The sequence below is a fragment of the Rosa rugosa genome, chromosome 2 (assembly GCF_958449725.1).
Source record: "Rosa rugosa chromosome 2, drRosRugo1.1, whole genome shotgun sequence".
Taxonomy (NCBI): Eukaryota; Viridiplantae; Streptophyta; class Magnoliopsida; order Rosales; family Rosaceae; genus Rosa; species Rosa rugosa.
Genome location: NC_084821.1, coordinates 2158945 through 2176708, shown reverse-complemented (window position 1 = coordinate 2176708; position 17764 = coordinate 2158945). Strand labels below are relative to the sequence as shown.

Below are 17764 nucleotides of genomic sequence, written 5' to 3'. Positions count from 1 at the left end.
GAAGGTGGCGGTGACCCACTCTCACTCAGCCGTTTTATTATAGTATCAAATGGCATATAGTACAACCACAAAGAACCACCTGACAATCTCCTCCACATGAAGTCTTCCGTCTTTTGGGATGGTTCAATGATGCATACACCGTTAATGTAGATTGTGAAATATAATCTCGTAGGCCCAGAAACAACAGTTTGAGCACAGAAAGCTAATCCTTTGTCCTCCCATTTGAAATTTCCAGGAAAATCAATTCTAAATTCACATACTTGCCGTCCTTTCTTATCGACAACCCTGCGGCAAGTGAACCACTCTGGAAGTAAAATTTCGGGCCATCTCCAACTAGATCTTCGGTGTCTGAATAAATCAAATGCATAATACACGAGCTGAGGAAAATCAGATGCTAAAAACAAGACCTGATGCTCAGATTGCCGACATGGGAAAATAATTACATTTCATATACCATTTGGTCAATTGCAACTCCATCTCTCAATAGAATTACATTAGATGGTACATAGGGAAAACAACAATTAACGGAGAAAATCATGTCAAAAGTAATTACCAGATGTAAACTTTGTTTCTGGAGTTGCAATATATAAACTTCTTGCAATGATTCCATTTAACAAACACATGAGGTGATGGTTTCCATTCCCGATCAAGTTGCTTACTTGCTATGCTTTCGTTTTGACAAATACAGAGTAGCACCCACCAAAAGCAAAATTTATATCACTAGAAATTGGATCTTCGATCTGTCGCATTTGGTTGCCCTTACTATTTCTGTTTCAAACCATCAGTTCGTATATGCACAAAGAGTATTTTATTATATCCCCGGCTAATTCTGATCTTGTCATCGCTATATCTGCAACATACATTGTCATGTTAAATCACTTAAGCCAGCAAATCAAAATCTTGTATATACTTTTATGTATAATGGATTAGATATCTTACAGCAATTCTAGTTCAAACTTGCTTCCTAGCTCTTCTAGGGGATATCCAAAGCCACCGCCAATGATGGCTGCATCATCCATTGTAACATCATAAGTGCGGGAGCCAGATTTGCTGCAAAGTGTACAAAATACGAAAATGTTTCATTGTAAGTCTCCTATTTGGGCAAGGTGACAGATTTACTCTGCAAAGTGTACACAATACCACTATTGCAAGCAACAAGAAACTTACACAAGGGTTCCAGATATGGAGAACTTGAGCCCAAGGAAAGCGTCAACCACAAACTTTATTTGTTCATTTCCCTTGACAATCTATAATCACAGCATTAAGAAATTTTGAGAAAGTATCCAACCGAAATAATTCCATTCAGATTCTAAATATATTAAGCAAGTTGAAACTCAAAATCTGTTGAAAACCATAACAGCTACAAGTTTTCACTTACTTGTGTGCCCATAAGACCATTGGCAGCATTCTCGAGCCAACTATCCGTCTCTTCCTGCCACATACAAAGGTACGAGTTAACATTAACTACCATGGTGGGACAAAATGTAAAAAAAAAAAAAAAGCAAATTTCATATGTAACAGTTTGCATTCTTATATAGACTAATGTTGTTGCTTGAACAAAAGGCAAGCCATGTTTGGTTTCACAATAATGCAAGAATAATTCATCACATGATCAGCTAAGTACAGGTCTCAGAATCTTGAACAGTACAAACTTATGTCTCTCACTGCCTGCTCCAAACTTTCTGGTAAAAAAAAATGGGAATTCTTTATCTTCCTCTATTACTTAGTAAATAGACGACATCAAAGACTATATATCATCAGATTACCTGTGAACTCCAAACCATTTTCCATTCTCCCTCTTGGAGTTCCAATTCACCTATATTTTGATTTAAGGAGATAAACTCCTCGATTGCCTGCAGTATTAATATGGTCGCCAGAAACCATATTAGCAAAGAAAACTTGCTTTGACATACAAAGTAAACATTTGGATTCACAAATATTACCTCTTTAACTCCTGTACCAGTAGAGATGATTGACAATAGTCTTTGCCTAGGTTCAGCTTTCTTTTGCAGAACAAATGTTGTTCCCTGCACTACAAAGTTATTTGTCGATATTCTTAGCTAGAAGCAACTCAATTTTAGTTTTAAGTAATTATATCTCACTATATGGTCAGATAAAATAAAGCAGTAGAGAGAGTTAGAATATGGAGTGTGCTAGATATTCAAGTCCCTATTACCTTATTTCCTCTTGAGATACGAAGATTGCCAGATTGGGACAGATATGTGGTATCCAACCAACCCTTTGCCTCATCTCCAAGAAGTCTGAATGGCACTGGATATGGAACCTTAAGTGGTAAAAATTTAAACGAAAAAGCTGCTTTGTCGAATCGAAACAGTATCCGCTTTCCATCTTTAATTGATGCTTCTGCCTGTGCAAGAACAAAAGAGTAAGAACATAAGTGAGAAGAAAACCCAATTTTTTATAACACCCAAATGAAAAGTATTTGGCAGTTGGGGACAGCAACGTCATACCTCTACTTTTAGCTCACCTATCGCATCAGAGAACTTTACAATATTAGATACACGCTGATCCTTTGTCTGAAGATAAACCTCCTGAAATACACTAAAGAAGTCCACCCCCACAAATGTTCTCTGCAAATTACTCAAGCATCAAGCAAACATCACCACAGAGTGAAACCAAGTACAGATTAGTACTTGATATCCTAATTCTGATCACCTACAGATTAGTACACACGAAAGTTCTTGTTTTCAATTTCGGTGTCCATTACAAACATCCATATCTTCACACATACGTGAACCACGTTTTACTTGATAAACAAAATTTGATCCAAACTTAGGCCAACTTTCAATAACAATATTCAAAACAACACGTAAAAAATTGGAACTTCAATTTCGCAGATCATACTTGGATTGGAGAGGCAGTTCCAGGTCTTGTAGTAAACATCAATTGCCACCTCCCTTCAATCAAACTCGAGCTTGTCTGCATTATTACACCTACATATACATTACACACAAAACCAAAAACGGCATCGTTTTAACAGAATTTGAAACCGAAATCAAAACCTAACCGGCTGAGGAACTCCTTGCAGGAGCTTCAAGAACCTTCACTGCACTCTCAACCTCCTGCAATTAATTTTTTTTTTTTAAAAAAAGATTAATTCTTTAAAGCCAAGAAAGTTAATACAAGATGAGAACCGCAGCGAAACGACGGCGTTGGATTCCGATGAGGGCTTCGACGAGGGAGTTCTCTTCCTCCGTGAACGAAACTTGTTCGGCGGTGAGAGAGTTCGTTCGGGTTGATGAAGAGTTTCTGAAGCGAAGAGTAGTTGTGGGCAGGAATGTGGGCCTTTGGAATTGGCGGGAATGGAAGGTCGGTGCTGACGTCACTGTGTGAGCTCTGAGAGCCATTGAAGAAAGAAGAAGAAGAGGTTGAAGCTCAGGTTTTACTTGCTCTGATTAATATCTTAGTGTTGCCACGTGGAGTGTTTTGGATCAGACACGTCCCGAATGGGATTGGGATTCTGTTTACTTTGTCCGCGACGAATTGGCGCCAGAAATTACTAGTGATATTTTATTGGTAAAACAAATAGTGGGGCTTCACTACTCGCAAAACAACAATTACTTACGGGATTTAAAAATATGTGAAATAAGTTTTTCTTAGATATATGTGGAGCGACGGTGGTCGACCACTGGAGGTGATCCGGCAAGGGTGGTGCGTGCATGGTGGTGACTTAGTGCTGGGCATGCCTGGACCATTGCTAGTGCGCTTCTGAAACCAGCACTCGGCTTGATTTTGGGCCTGGACCCATTTGGGCCTTGCTTGTCTATTTATCATTTGTTTGCTTTAGCTTATGTTTATCTTTTAGTATTTCATGGAGTTACTTTTTGCTTTTTATTTTTAGCTGACTTTTAGCTGTTAATAAATTCCTACTTAGGATAATAGGGCGAGGCGGGCATCGTCTCAGTTTGTACACTTTATGAGTGTTGCGTTTGGCCTAGGACGGCAACGAGTTTCTTGCATTGTCAAATGGTCGCAGTCTCCTAGTGGCAAAATAAAACTAAGGCCTCGTTTGGTTCACAAAAAAGAAAATAATTCCTTTGTCTTTCTCATGGGAAGGGAAATGAAATTTCCCAAGAACTTTTTCATTCCAATGTTTGGTAATGTAAGGAAAATTATCAGGAAAATTGTTAAAAAGTTTGCAAATAATGTAATAATAAAATAATATGTTGTGATTAATAAATGCAAGGAAAGAAGGGGAGAAACTGATTCCTTTGGGGTTTGGAAGGAACCACTTTCCTCCATATTTTCCTTTCCTAAATCCTTTCCTTTTGCATCCCAAACGCAAAAAAGGAACAAGTTTCTTTTCCTGATGCTTACTTTCCGCGAACCAAACGTGGCCTAAGTGTCACCACATTTATTTTTTGATGGCAACATAGTGGGAAAGTTGGTTTTAGTGTATTATGGCTTCGCGTGAACATTATCTTTCCGGTATGTCGCCAAAATTGTAAAGCAAATAGAGTAGCTAGTTGTGCACTCTTTGCTAATTGATGTGTATTAGAATACACATGATTAGTAGAGACTCCTGATATTATTTCGGGACGTTCTCTTATTATTTATTATAATTTGGGGTTTAGGCACTATATCCCCCATGTATTCTATGGTTTTATTAATGGTTATACCTTAAGGGCAGCCGTTTGGCCCTACCTCCAAAAAAAAAAAATAATAAAATAAAATAAAATAAGGCCTTTACTTATAGTGCACGCACAGATTGCTTTTCCGTGTTCTTGCAAGAGGAATAGAGGGCACTAATGCTCAACTCACACAATTATGCCAGGGGATTCAGTTATATTAATTAAACTCAATTATCTGTATAAGTTGTCTTTCATACATATACATGTAGCTTTTAAAAAATTTGTATAAGTAAAATATGTCTTTTGAAAACCATTATTATTGGGTGAACCTCTCTCAGTCCTTCGCCCCTCCCTCACTAATTAAGGAGGATCGAGTACAGTATCGTATCCCTCCCATCGAAAAAACACAAAGCATCTAGGGTTTGCCACAGCAGTAGCCCTAGCCTCCGTTCCACATTCGTTTCACGCCATGGTACCGCTGTAAGTTTGAGATGCAGAACCCTTTCGATAGATCTAGGGCAAATGCTTGCCAGTGGAGTTTGTCCCACAGCGTCCCAGATGCCTCTGTTCCTATGCCTCATTTTGAAGTCAAGACCTTTGCCTTCACCGTTTCTGACTCCGTCAAGTCTTCCATCAACCTCAGTGAATTGACAGCCCCATTGGTTCGTGGGGATAAGATCTATGTCAAGATTAATGACGGCATATATCAAGAGCAACTGAAATCTTTTTGCACAAACCTCATTAGGAGATTATTATTGAGAAAGGGTACGGTTCCTCTGAAGATAGTTTATCTTAAAGTGACTCTTGAGTTTATGGAGACCCTCAGGGCCCAAGCGTTTAGTTCCTCTCGGAAAGGGTTATTTTGATATTCACTTTAGCACTGAAGAGGACATGCGACGCATCTGGGGAGGGGGTACATGCACTCTTGTTAGTGGCATCTTTTGTCTCTCTGAATGGAAGCCGAACTTCAAGCCTAGTGATGTCATGCCCCAAACTCATGCGCAGGTTTGGATTCAAATTTTGTGGTTGAGCTAGGATTACTGGCATCCTCACCTTTTTTTGTTTTTTTTTTAAAAAAAAAACCTATTAGCCCACCCCATCCTTACATATGCCAGTGAGAATCGAACCTATGACATTTACAATGTTAAAATTATAATTTACCAACAGGTCACACCTCACCGGCATAGATCCTCACCTCCTTATGGAGATAGCTCGAGTGTAGGTACTCCTTTACAACTTGATAGGACAGCGAAGGAAAGTCATTTTGGTTACTACTCTCGTGTCTTAGTTGATGTGGATTTAGCTATTGATCTCCCTACCTCGGTTATGGTTGAAAATGAGTCTTTTTGTTTTCCAGTGGAGATTCGGTATGAAAATTTGCCAGATAAGTGATCCAATTGCGGGGTCATTGGTCACTCTATGGGTCGCTGTAGACTATTGCAAAAGCAGGTTCCTAAGACACATTCTCATCGGGACAAGAAACAATGCAAAGTTATGCGTCAGCTGTCAGGAGTATAGAGAAATTCATTGTACTTCCAATGAAGGGGATGATCTTTCAATTATTCAAAATGGTGTAGTTGAGGTGAATAAGGTTGTTGATGAACAAACTGTTACTAACACCGTTATTCAGGAGCCTTTGATTCAAGCAGATATGGTGGTTAGTACATCACAAATTGTAACGAATCTAGTTGACAACAACCCGTATGTTGCTTTGGTTAATGAAGCCTTTGAAAGGGTTGCTATTGAGCATATTAAATGCTTAGCTAATATTGTAATGAATGAGCCTAGTGTTCCTAAAGACTTAGAGCCCATCATGAAGCATGCTACTCTAGGAAATCCACAAAGTTCTTCCCTACAGTTAGAGGATCAAAGTGCTAGCCATCTTGGCAAGGGAATTATTAATCAGCTTGATGATGGCGATGATGGTTTAGGAGCCAACAAACTCAATTGCAAGTTCAGTTCCAACAAACTCTCTAGGTAATGCTAATGCCAATATTTCCTCTTGTAATAGTTTTGAGATTATTGCTCAAATGCAGCAAGGCGAGAGCATTGTTGTAGTTGAGCAAGAAATAGTTGGAGAGTGCGATGACACTTTGGTTGGCACAAAAAATGTGGATTCTTCTTTTGGTAGAATTTAGTGCTCATCAAGCTAAATTCTGCTGGTGATTTGGAAAATGAGGAACCCCTTGGTCATTATACTTACACTCGGGTTGAGATAAGTCCTATGTGTTCCTGGTTTGATGAGGGTGATACAACTCTGAAAGATGAAAATCTTCCAGAGTTTAGGTCTTCTTAAGTCTCTCCCAAAGTCTCAAAATAACAAATCAAAGACCAAAAGAGATTAATGAGACCCTTACCCTACCCGCAATCGGGCGCCCATTGTGCATTTTGATATTTGATTCAATTGGCTTGGCTCTGCTTAATTTCGCTTATGTTTTAGTTGCATTTTGATTTTATTGTTTCTTCTCAGGGTTCTTGGCTTCATGTCCCCCTTTAGGTGCTATCTTTTTTATCTAATAAATTTCTTCGTTTGCCAAAAGAAAATGTATGAGATGTCTGTATTACTAGCAGTGCTTGTTGTGGATTCATTCTGATCCATGGAGTTTGGGTTTTGGTACTTAATTAACTTTCTTTGGATTTTGGCTGGCTTTCTTCTGTTGTCTTATTTTAGATGGGTGTCTTGATATCCGTTCTCCATATCTTCGTGTTTGGACCGTTCAGGGTGGAGGTCAAATCAAGAAAAATTAAGGAAAGACAAAATTTTAAAATTTTGTAAGTTGTCAAATTGAACATTTTATTCTTTAAAAATCTTAATGCGTGCACAATTTGATCTTGCGCCGATGTACGTGGTAGCGAGAAAAGCATTGACTAATTTCTCTTATTTGGAAGGCATTATATAGCTAGCTAGTGTGATTAAGTGCTAATTAATTAGGGTTTAGGGAGTTAAGTACATGGAAATGGCCAGTTGATAAGCTTTAGGCCACCATTCTTTTGAGCTATTGATCCAATGTCGGTATTATTAAAAGCACTAATCTTTTGTCATATTGCTGATTAACATTACTACTTCTCTAGCTCAGTGCATTTCTCTCAGTTCCGGCAAGCACTAGGTGCAGCCGCCTTACATCATTCACAGGCACTAGAATAGCTTATTAATTTGTACTATATTGTATGACTAAACAATTGCTATTTCTCGAATGATCTTGTCTATAAATTGCTTAACTACCCCTTAAGCAGATATATCAACACTAATTAGAGTGTCTCATACCCTTGAGTGTAGCCATGAAAAGGTCATTCAGCAGTTTCATTCATCTTCGTCGTTGTTTTTTGGTAGTTATGATCTTATTTGCATTGAGTTCGGTTGTGAAAGCCCAATTGAGTACGGATTTCTACCAGCAAACATGTCCAAATCTTCTCAAAATCGTCCGGACAGAGGTTTGCTATCAAATCCGAAATGCGAATGGCTGCTTCTTTGCTTCGGCTTCACTTCCACGACTGCTTTGTCAACGTGAGTACTTTCAGTAGTTAGAAATACTATTATGGAACTCAATATATATCACTCTGTTTTCTTATTTGAAATCTAGGGTTGTGATGCGTCGATACTACTCGATTTACCTGATGGTGAGAAGTCTGCCTTTCCGAACGTGAATTCAGCGAGAGGGTTTGAAGTTATCGATGCAATCAAGAGCTCCGTGGAGAGTGCATGTAGTGGAGTTGTTTCTTGTGCTGATATACTAACCATAGCTGCCCGAGATTCTGTGGTCTTAGTAAGTTAATTAATTAACACTTATAGGATCCTCAGTGTTACTGTTACCTGACCAAAGATCGAAATATAAACATGTCATATAACTTTGAACGTACATGTACATGTAACTGTAGAGTGGAGGAAATTCATGGAAAGTTTTGCTGGGAAGAAGAAACGGGTTTGTGGCAAACCAGACAGGAGCAAATGTTGGGCTTCCTTCTCCATTTGACACACTTGATGCCATCATTTCCAAGTTCGCCACTGTAGGCCTAAATGTCACAGACGTGGTAGCCTTATCAGGTATATATATTACAAGTGTGGAGACACACACACACACACGTGATTGATGCTAGCTGCGACGTAGTTAACGGGCTTAGCTTCTAGACGTATCTAATGGCCATGCCACTATGGATTAGGGATAGGACAGAAGTAGCATACGTACTTGGATAATTTGGCCACTAAGTTTGTCGCTTAATGGATTCAATGATTTGTAGGAGCTCATACAATTGGGTTAGCAAGGTGTGCAACTTTCAGCAACAGATTGTTCAACTTCGAAGAAACAGGTGGTTGCACGTTAGATTCAAGTATGGCAACTGATCTACAGAACCTATGCCCTGTGACCAGCGACGGAAACAACACTGCGGCTCTTGATCGGAACTCTAGAGATTTATTCGACAACCTTTACTTACAGAACTTGCTCACCGGAAAGGGCCTTCTCGGTTCTGACCAGATTTTATTTTCTAGTGATTTAGCCGATACAACAAGTACCAAGAGCTTGGTCCAAAGCTATAGCTCTAGTTCCAACCTTTTCCTGACAGATTTTGCTAATTCTATGATCAAAATGGGAAGTATAGGTCCACTCACAGGGTCTGCTGGAGAGATAAGAAAGAACTGCAGGGTTGTTAATTCTTGAATAATTGGCACGCAGTCAAAAAAGTTGCATGTAGTCAGAACTAAGTAGTTTCACTTTCCACATGTAACTTTCAGTTAATAATGCCTTGAGAAAGAAAGTAAATTAGTGACTTTCCATCAATTAAGCAATAATGTGTGCGCGCGCGCGCTCCATGTTCGATCCTGTGACCAAATTCATGAGAGCATAATGGTCTGATTTATCAAATGAGACTTCATCAGTCATATATATGCACTATTAACATGCACCAAGATTGTCATCCTTCATCCCGAACAAAAGAAAATCGGTAAAATTAGACCATGCATGTACAAAAGAATCTGGGGTTTGTATGCATGTGATGAGAGTGACTTACTCCTACTAATTCTATCTCAATATCAATATCACCGGCCTATATATAGCTAGTCCAATAGAAGTTTGAAATAGACCCGTCACCAATTTAGACCGAGTTTTATCTTAAAGAAGTAGCTGCTAATAATAATTTAGATTGGAAGCTTGTAATAGTGAGATATCTATCTTTCTTTTGTTTGTGATTTCATCCGCAATGAACTACCCAAAAATCAACACCATATATGAAAGAATTGGTGCAGGACAGTTCTCCCTTGAGCTTCAATAAGATTTGTCGATCAGTTCTACTAAAAAACAAAAAGAAAGAAAGTGTGATTTGACCTGGCCAACATGACTAACTCAAGTTTTGGTTACTCCAGGAACATCATAATCTAACGATGTCGATGATCGCCTACTGTCAAACAAGAACAGTGTTTCCTTGTTTTTCTCTAAAGTTTCAAAGTATGCAAGCTATTATTTTTTAGGAAAATAATATGGTACAGAAAAATTTATATATATATTCGATGTAGAATTAATATGGTATAATATATATATATATATATATATATATATATATATATATATATATATATATATATATTAATTTCATAATTCTAACCCACAAAATTTTAAAAAAAAATTGATTAAAAAAAAAGTCAAATTTAAAATTGATTTCACAAAAATGGAAAGAAAATATATTAATATCTTAATTATAACCCATCAAATTTGGTAAATTGAAGTAATATTCAACTCTTTTAATAAATGAATTTAATAAAATTAATGGAAGATTAGTTTACCTTACACTAACAAGTTAATTAGACTATTAGTGCGTATTCTATGGTTTCATTAATGGTAAAAGCTTGAGGGCAGCCGTACTGGCCCTTATTTAAAAAAAAAACAAGTTAATTATAAAAGTCAAAAATTAAATTGGATCCACAAAAATGGAAAGAAAATGTATTGAAATCGTAATTAAAACCTATGAAATCTGGTAATTGAAGAGGTAAGAAAATATCATTAATAAATTGAATTGATAAAATTCTAGATTCCATCATTTCAAAATTTCTCGATAATTTAATATTGTCTCATCCAAACGCAACATTAGGAAGTGTTCTTTAAAGGTCAAGTGAGACTTCATTAATACAACTGTTCATTTATTTTTACATGAAAAAACAATCATAATGTTATTAATACTATGTAGAAATTCAATGAACAATAGGTGTATAACACAGCAATAATCAAAGAAAAAGTGCAATTAAGGAAGGTGTAAAATAGAAGTCATCGTCCACATTAACATTAAAGTCAGCTAACATGTCTTACACGAACAAATAAGTAATAAGTAGCTAATAATGAGCCAGTAAAGTTTACTGGGGACTTTTCCCTAATGGCATATTTACACTGAAATAGAAATCATCATCCACACTGAAATTTAAAGTCAGCTAACATGTCTTACAGTAACAAATAAGTACTGAGTAGCCAATGATGAGCTAGTAGAGTTCACTAGAGACCTTTACCTAATGGCATATTCACACTTAAATAGAAGCTATCATCTACTGAAACTGAAAGAGCTAACATGTCTTGCACGAACAAGTAAGTATTAAGTAGCCAATGATGAGCTAGTAGAGTTCACTGGAGACCTTTACCTAATGGCATATTCACACTTAAATAGAAGCCATCATCTACTGAAACTGAAATAGCTAACATGTCTTGCACGAACAAGTAAGTATTAAGTAGCCAATGATGAGCTAGTAAAGTTTACTGAGGATCTTTTCCTAATGGCATAATTACACTAAAATAGAAGTCATTATCCACATTGTCTTACAGTAACAAATAAGTACTAAGTAGCTAATAATGAGCTAGTAAAGTTCACTGGGGACCTTTTCCTAATGACATAATTACACTAAAATAGAAGTCATCATCCACACTGAAATTTAAAGTTAGCTAGCATGTCTTACACGAACAATAAGTACTAAGTAGCTAATAATGAGCCAGTAAAGTTTACTGGAGACCTTTCCCGAATGGCATATTCACACTAAAATAGAAGCCATCATCCATTGAAACTTAAAATAAGCTAGTGTGTCTTGCACGAACAAGTAAGTACTAAGTAGCCAATAGTAAAGTTCAACGGGGAATCTTTCCCTAATAACATATTCACACTAAAATTGAAGCCATATATCATTCACATTGAAATTGAAAGTCAGCTAAGTACTAACATGTCTTATACGAACAAAAAAGTACTAAGTAGCTAATAATGAACAAGTAGAGTTCACTGGGAACTTTTTCTAATGACATATTTACACTAAAATAGAAGCTATCATTCACATTTAAAAATCATTATTGTCTATTGAAAAATTTGGGATCAACAAAACAAGTATACTTTCAAAAATTAATTTCCTCATGTGCAATATATTGTATTCCATATTAAGCAATTTCTTTTCAGATATCAACTTCCCAATCAATTTAGATATCTAGGTTTTCAATCACCAGATTTTATGAGTTAAAATTACGATTTAAATACATTTTCTTTCAATTTTTGTGAATCCAATTTAATTTTTGACTTTTAAAATTAACTTGTTAATGTAAGGTAACTAATCTTCCATTAATTTTATTCAATTTATTTATTAAAAGATTTAAATATTACTTCAATTTACCAGATTTCATGGATTATTATTACGATATTAATATATATATATATACACCACATTAATTCTCCATCGAAAATATATAAATTTTTTGGACGAATTATATATATATATATATATATATATATATATATATATATATATACACCCATACTTTTTTTTGAATATGTATAATGAAAAAAAATCCAAAATAATGAAAAAGAAAGAAAGGAAAAAAAACCAAACAATATTTTTTTTAGAAGAAAGTCAAAATAATTTAGAGCCGTTATATATTCAACAACATATATATATATATATATATATATATATATATATATATATTCACAAAAATATATAAATATAAATTTTTTAAGACGAATTATATATATATAATAAAAAAAGGAAAAAATAAAATAATATATTTTTTCTAGAAGAAAACTAAAATAATTTAGAGCCATTAGATTTTGAAAGGATAAGATAGTCTTTTTATTCAAGAATGACATGACATGATTTGACAAATTAATGAGGTGTATAGGTGACATGACTTGACACCTAGGATTGAGGCCACAAATCTTAGGCCTCATTGAGGCCCTATATCATTGCCCTTATTCTTTATTGGCTCCATGCATGCATAAATGTTCAGTTACAAGCCTACAAACCTCCTAAAATTAAGCTTTCGAACTAGTCAAGGTATTATTGCCAAAAAAAAACTAGTCATGGTATTATTAATTATCAATACAAGTAATTCACATTATGCAATAAGGATTTGTACTAGGGTGAACATATTTAGAGCTGTACTAGGTGAATACCGTGAATTGTCAATCTAGGTACCACAGAAGATATACCTTATAATGTATATTGTTTAATAGAACCCTTCTGATAAGTTAATTAGTTTCTATACCACGTCTTGGAACATAAAATCATTTCTAGATGATATTTAAAATATGATTCCCCTAACATATTCGATCTGTTCTAATGACTACAAAGAATAAAACGAATTGAAAATAGATACACTATGGATAAAGCCGAGTAGTCAGCCATCTACAAAACAAATCCGAGTTCTCAACTAATCATAAATTGATATAATCACAAGAACATTTTTTCTTCTCATTTTTATGTATTGTTTACTTAAACTCTGTGTCTCTGTCTAGCTATAATCCACATCTCTGACGTTAACAATGAGAAGTTCTCAAATAAAACTAATTAAGGAGCGGTTTTGAGAGCACAAATTCCTGATCGACTCTTCACACGCAGACATATATGTATAAATTTCTTATCAAGCCTTAAATCTTTTCTGTATAGTATACTGCTCTAAAGACTAAATCAATATCCTAAATCACGAAACTATCTATAATTATTGTTTGAGCCCAAAAGTAATTTTGGCAATATCCTTCAGTGGATCTAGCGCAGCGGGCCGATACCTGCGGCCCAAAAATAAACATACTTGGTTTTGGGTTTCAACTCCGCCTATTCCGGAATCCATGAGGAGAGCGAAGTCCTATTGGAATCAAGTAATAGAGATTGACTAGGAAACTCCAGTCAATAATCCTTCTACGACAAGGAGCAGTCGAAACCCTAGGTATATTTACCAGGTTTCAAGGACAGAGAAAACACCTCTCTCAAATCAATCAATCCCAGCGATTACAAAGCCTCCCGGGAGCGAACCTTCAACCTCGTTGAACCCCGGTGACCGCGATACAGTCCCAGTCTCCCAGCGAGCCGACTGCTAGCATCACCAGATCAACCCGGCGACCGTACTTCCAGTCCCAGTCTCCCAGCGAGCCGACTGCAAGCGCAACCGCCATTGTTACTTCCAGCGAAGCAAGGGTAACGCCCTCGCACCCAGCGAAGCTAGAGTCACGCTTTAGCGCAACCCCGTGCTTCTCCCAACTTCCCAGTGATTGCTCTGCTTAGTCTACAACACTAAGTATCGATTTGGTGAACGCAAGAGACCACAACCAAAGCCCTTACCCAGTAAGGCAAGAAGTCCTTCTCCGGAAGGCTAGAGAAGAACCCCGTGACGAGGTTGGTGCTCTCCTCGTCCACGGTCGCTTGAAGAAGAAGTCAGGTCAAGGGACTACCCCGACGACTGCACCCCACGGTGCTGGCACGCCTGCGCAATCACACGCTCAAAGAGACAGTTTGCAAGCCACCTGGTTTTGGAGCCAAACAATTATATAAGCTCATCAAAGTTCAACTTTATTTATGAGAAAGTAAATAAAGATACTTCAAAATTACTTGACTGGCGAACACATTTCATAAATTGGCTAATTAATTGAGTTTCAGGAAGTGTAATGGCAGTCAAATTTGAGAGGCTAGCTTGGACGAAGTGGATCCTATTAAAAAAATGGATGAAATATCATTTTTGGGGTAATTTACTCTGTACAGTCCAAGTCTTCTACCATGCAATAATATCAATTTACATGGCTATGACTAACTCAAAGAGATAGATAATATGCAATAATATCAATTTGCATGGCTATGACTAACTCAAATAGATAGCTAATTTGATTCTTTTTAATCAATGCCCATGTATTCAGTTATACATCTGAGCTCAGCTAGAACATCACACGGTTTGACAAAATAAACTTGTTTGTGTGAATGGCTATTTTGATATCTGAACAGTTGGATAAACAGTAGTAATCAAAAATGGGAGAAATTCAATGAATACCAAACCATAATTAAGCACCACTGTACAGGTATAAGTATTCAATAATTGAAAGCAGCCGAGTAATGAATTAAGGTTAATAGTAGGCGTCTTATTTGTAATGGGTACCGACTCAGTAAGCGAATCGAAATTAGTGACTTGTCCGTCATCTTTTGTTTCTTCCCCTGAGCCTTAGGGTGCGCAGAACCTATCATGATTCAAATAAACAGGTTTGAATGGCTATAGAAACTCTGATCAATTGGAAGAACGGTCTTAATCAAAACTCGGAGAAATTTAACTTATACAATAATTAAGCGCAACTGTATATGTTAAGTAGCAATCCTTCGATTAATAATCTGTTGACAATATATAACTAACTCGCTAGCTCTACTATTCCAAAATTATATAGAAATATTCGCGCCCTCCACTCGGAGCTTTGAAAATTCTTCTACTAGTAAGTTAAGCTTACGTAGAATACTAATAATATTCAAAGAGAATGACAGAAATAAAAGTTAGGGAGGATTGAGATATATACACATTATTCATTCACCTACTACTTACTCGTCAGCTCTCTATAAAAGGGTCGAGATGCATTAGTCTCCAATCAAAACAAATCTCACCTCCAACGTTAGAGCAATTCCTAGCAAATATATAGCTTCTCCTCATCAAAGTTTCATTTTCCTCATCGATCATAATCATCATGTCTACTTTTTCATATGTTGCAGCAGCAATTGTTCTCTTTACCATTGTGTTGGGCAACTCCAATGCTCAGCTTAGCTCCACTTTTTACGACACAACGTGCCCTAATGTGTCAAGCGTGGTTCGTAATGTGGTGGAGCAAGCTCAACAGAATGATATTCGTATTGGCGCCAAACTCATCCGGGTTCACTTCCACGACTGCTTCGTCAATGTAATGATACATTATAATCTCTCATAATTAAGTCATGACTTCAAGGGTTTCTGCATATTGTTCTGTGATGCGCTTTACACACACATTTAATTGTTTTCTTACCAAGCAGTTTGACACCTACAATGATATTAAACTATTTATGAGGTTGATTTTTACCTTTATGTGTGATAAATTCACCAGTTTTTGTGAAGAGTCACTATGTGATCAGAAAAAAATTATTTTGTGTATCCAATACACCAGTTCAGCGGTGTATAAACTACATGATATTGATGATATAGATTTCAGGTCTAGCTAGGGTTCATATTTCAGAGTCTAGTGCTTATTTTTGTCATAAAATTTAAATGTGTACCTCACCGTATTTGCTTCTATGCACTAGCAAATGGTTGTATCTGGGAAGTATGATATACCAAGTTGTGTACGGAATTAAGTACCAAATAATTACTGTTATGAATTGCATGTCAATGACTATGAGTATATACCATATATGCATGTCAATGACTTTGATTATATATATGTTAGCACTCAAATTCTCAAAATATATAATTTTATGGGGTGATGCACATATGCAGGGGTGTGATGCATCACTTTTGCTCGACGATGCAGACGACATAGACAGCGAAAAAAATGCAACTCCGAATCTATCCACAGCTGGATATCCTGTGATTGATGACATCAAAACTGCACTCGAGAATGTTTGCCCTGGTGTTGTCTCCTGTGCTGATATTGTAGCTCTTGCTTCTCAGATACTCGTTTCTGAGGTAACCTCTCTATTCTTTCAATTAAATCTTCTAAGGTTCCAAAAGTATGACTAAGTTAGCTACCTAGCTAGCTAGAAGGTCAAATAATGAACAGCTCAAGGATATGGTCGACTCCTACCCTGCAAAATAAATAAAAAAGTAAAAAAGAATTAATTAGTAGAAATATACTGACTGGGTCACGAATGTGATTTGATACTTTCTCTTCCTTTAATTAATATAAATGTATTTATTAATATTGCAGAATGGAGGACCAACTTGGGAAGTTCAATTGGGAAGAAGAGACAGTAGGACAGCCAACCGGGCTGGTACTACTGCCATTCCAAGCCCTTTTGAAACCCTTGCGCAAATTACCAAAAAGTTCACTGATGCAGGACTTGATTCCACAGATCTCGTTGCTTTGTCAGGTACATACATTCTTTGCTTAAAATCTACGGTTTGAAGTTTAATCACACAATTGTTATTAGAGTTTGACGTAGTCAAAGAATTGCTCGAATTAAAAACTCGAAATACTCCATTCGCTTATTTCAGTTAACATATGGCTAGCTGTCTTCTTTTTCAGGTGCTCATACATTTGGCCGGGCACAGTGTTCAACATTCGTCCACCGCCTATACAATTTCAGTGGTACGGGGAACCCCGACCCGAGCCTGGACACAACCTACTTGGAAACCCTACGCCAAACATGCCCCGAAGGCGGCAATGGAGGTACATTGGCCAACCTTGATCCTTCTACACCCAATGGCTTCGACAACAACTACTTCACAAACCTTCAGAACAAGCAGGGGCTTCTCCAGACGGATCAGGAGCTGTTTTCGACCAGTGGAGCCGACACTATTTCCATTGTGGACCGGTTTGCTAATAGCCAAAGCGACTTCTTTGACACTTTTGCTAAGTCCATGATCAATATGGGAAATATAAAACCTTTGACGGGCAGTGATGGAGAGATAAGGTCTGATTGTAAAAGAGTTAACTAAGTGATCATTATCAATTAATAGTGTTTAATTTGAAATAAAGATCATAAGTCAAGAACTTAAGATTATGCCCTAAAGGGTACTGTACTGTAGCTGCTAGTATTGTTGGTTTATACCAAAGATTTATAAAACTAAAGATGTTTTGAGCTGAAATTTTACTAAGCATGGAGTAAATTGGCTACTTATTTTTTCAATCACAAGTAAATTATGGGCCACATACGCTGGTGAGCTGTAGTCTGTTAAATTAATATTTGGCTCACGGATTTAATTTACGAAAATAATGGGTGGGGTGTG

General features: G+C 36.7%; 2 protein-coding genes and 2 pseudogenes across 2 annotated transcripts; 3 read left to right on the top strand and 1 right to left on the bottom strand.

Annotated features, from left to right (window-relative positions):
• Positions 1-476: 476 nt before the first annotated feature.
• On the bottom strand, positions 477-3381 carry LOC133734521 (probable plastid-lipid-associated protein 12, chloroplastic; annotated as a pseudogene).
• A 1702-nt stretch (positions 3382-5083) lies between these two features.
• LOC133728083 (uncharacterized) lies at positions 5084-6573 on the top strand. Its single transcript, XM_062155492.1, has 4 exons — positions 5084-5291; positions 5419-5597; positions 5760-5959; positions 6042-6573. Exons 1-4 carry the CDS (start codon positions 5084-5086, stop codon positions 6571-6573), a joined length of 1119 nt encoding a protein of 372 aa, XP_062011476.1.
• Positions 6574-7824: 1251 nt separating this feature from the next.
• On the top strand, positions 7825-9354 carry LOC133734524 (peroxidase N-like; annotated as a pseudogene).
• Positions 9355-15390: 6036 nt separating this feature from the next.
• On the top strand, positions 15391-17615 carry LOC133734525 (peroxidase A2-like). The gene is made up of 4 exons (XM_062162157.1): positions 15391-15743; positions 16313-16501; positions 16743-16905; positions 17061-17615. Exons 1-4 carry the CDS (start codon positions 15534-15536, stop codon positions 17471-17473), a joined length of 975 nt encoding a protein of 324 aa, XP_062018141.1. The 5' UTR covers positions 15391-15533; the 3' UTR covers positions 17474-17615.
• Positions 17616-17764: the final 149 nt, after the last annotated feature.

Excerpts from the sequence above, each read along its gene's own strand:
- LOC133728083 (XM_062155492.1), top strand. The coding sequence starts at position 5,084 with ATGCAGAACCCTTTCGATAGATCTAGGGCAAATGCTTGCCAGTGGAGT. Across the intron at positions 5,292-5,418 it reads CTATGTCAAGATTAATGACG|GGCCCAAGCGTTTAGTTCCT; the intron begins GCATATATCAAG and ends GGAGACCCTCAG. Across the intron at positions 5,598-5,759 it reads TGCCCCAAACTCATGCGCAG|GTCACACCTCACCGGCATAG; the intron begins GTTTGGATTCAA and ends ATTTACCAACAG.
- LOC133734525 (XM_062162157.1), top strand. The coding sequence starts at position 15,534 with ATGTCTACTTTTTCATATGTTGCAGCAGCAATTGTTCTCTTTACCATT. Across the intron at positions 15,744-16,312 it reads TCCACGACTGCTTCGTCAAT|GGGTGTGATGCATCACTTTT; the intron begins GTAATGATACAT and ends GCACATATGCAG. Across the intron at positions 16,906-17,060 it reads AGATCTCGTTGCTTTGTCAG|GTGCTCATACATTTGGCCGG; the intron begins GTACATACATTC and ends CTTCTTTTTCAG.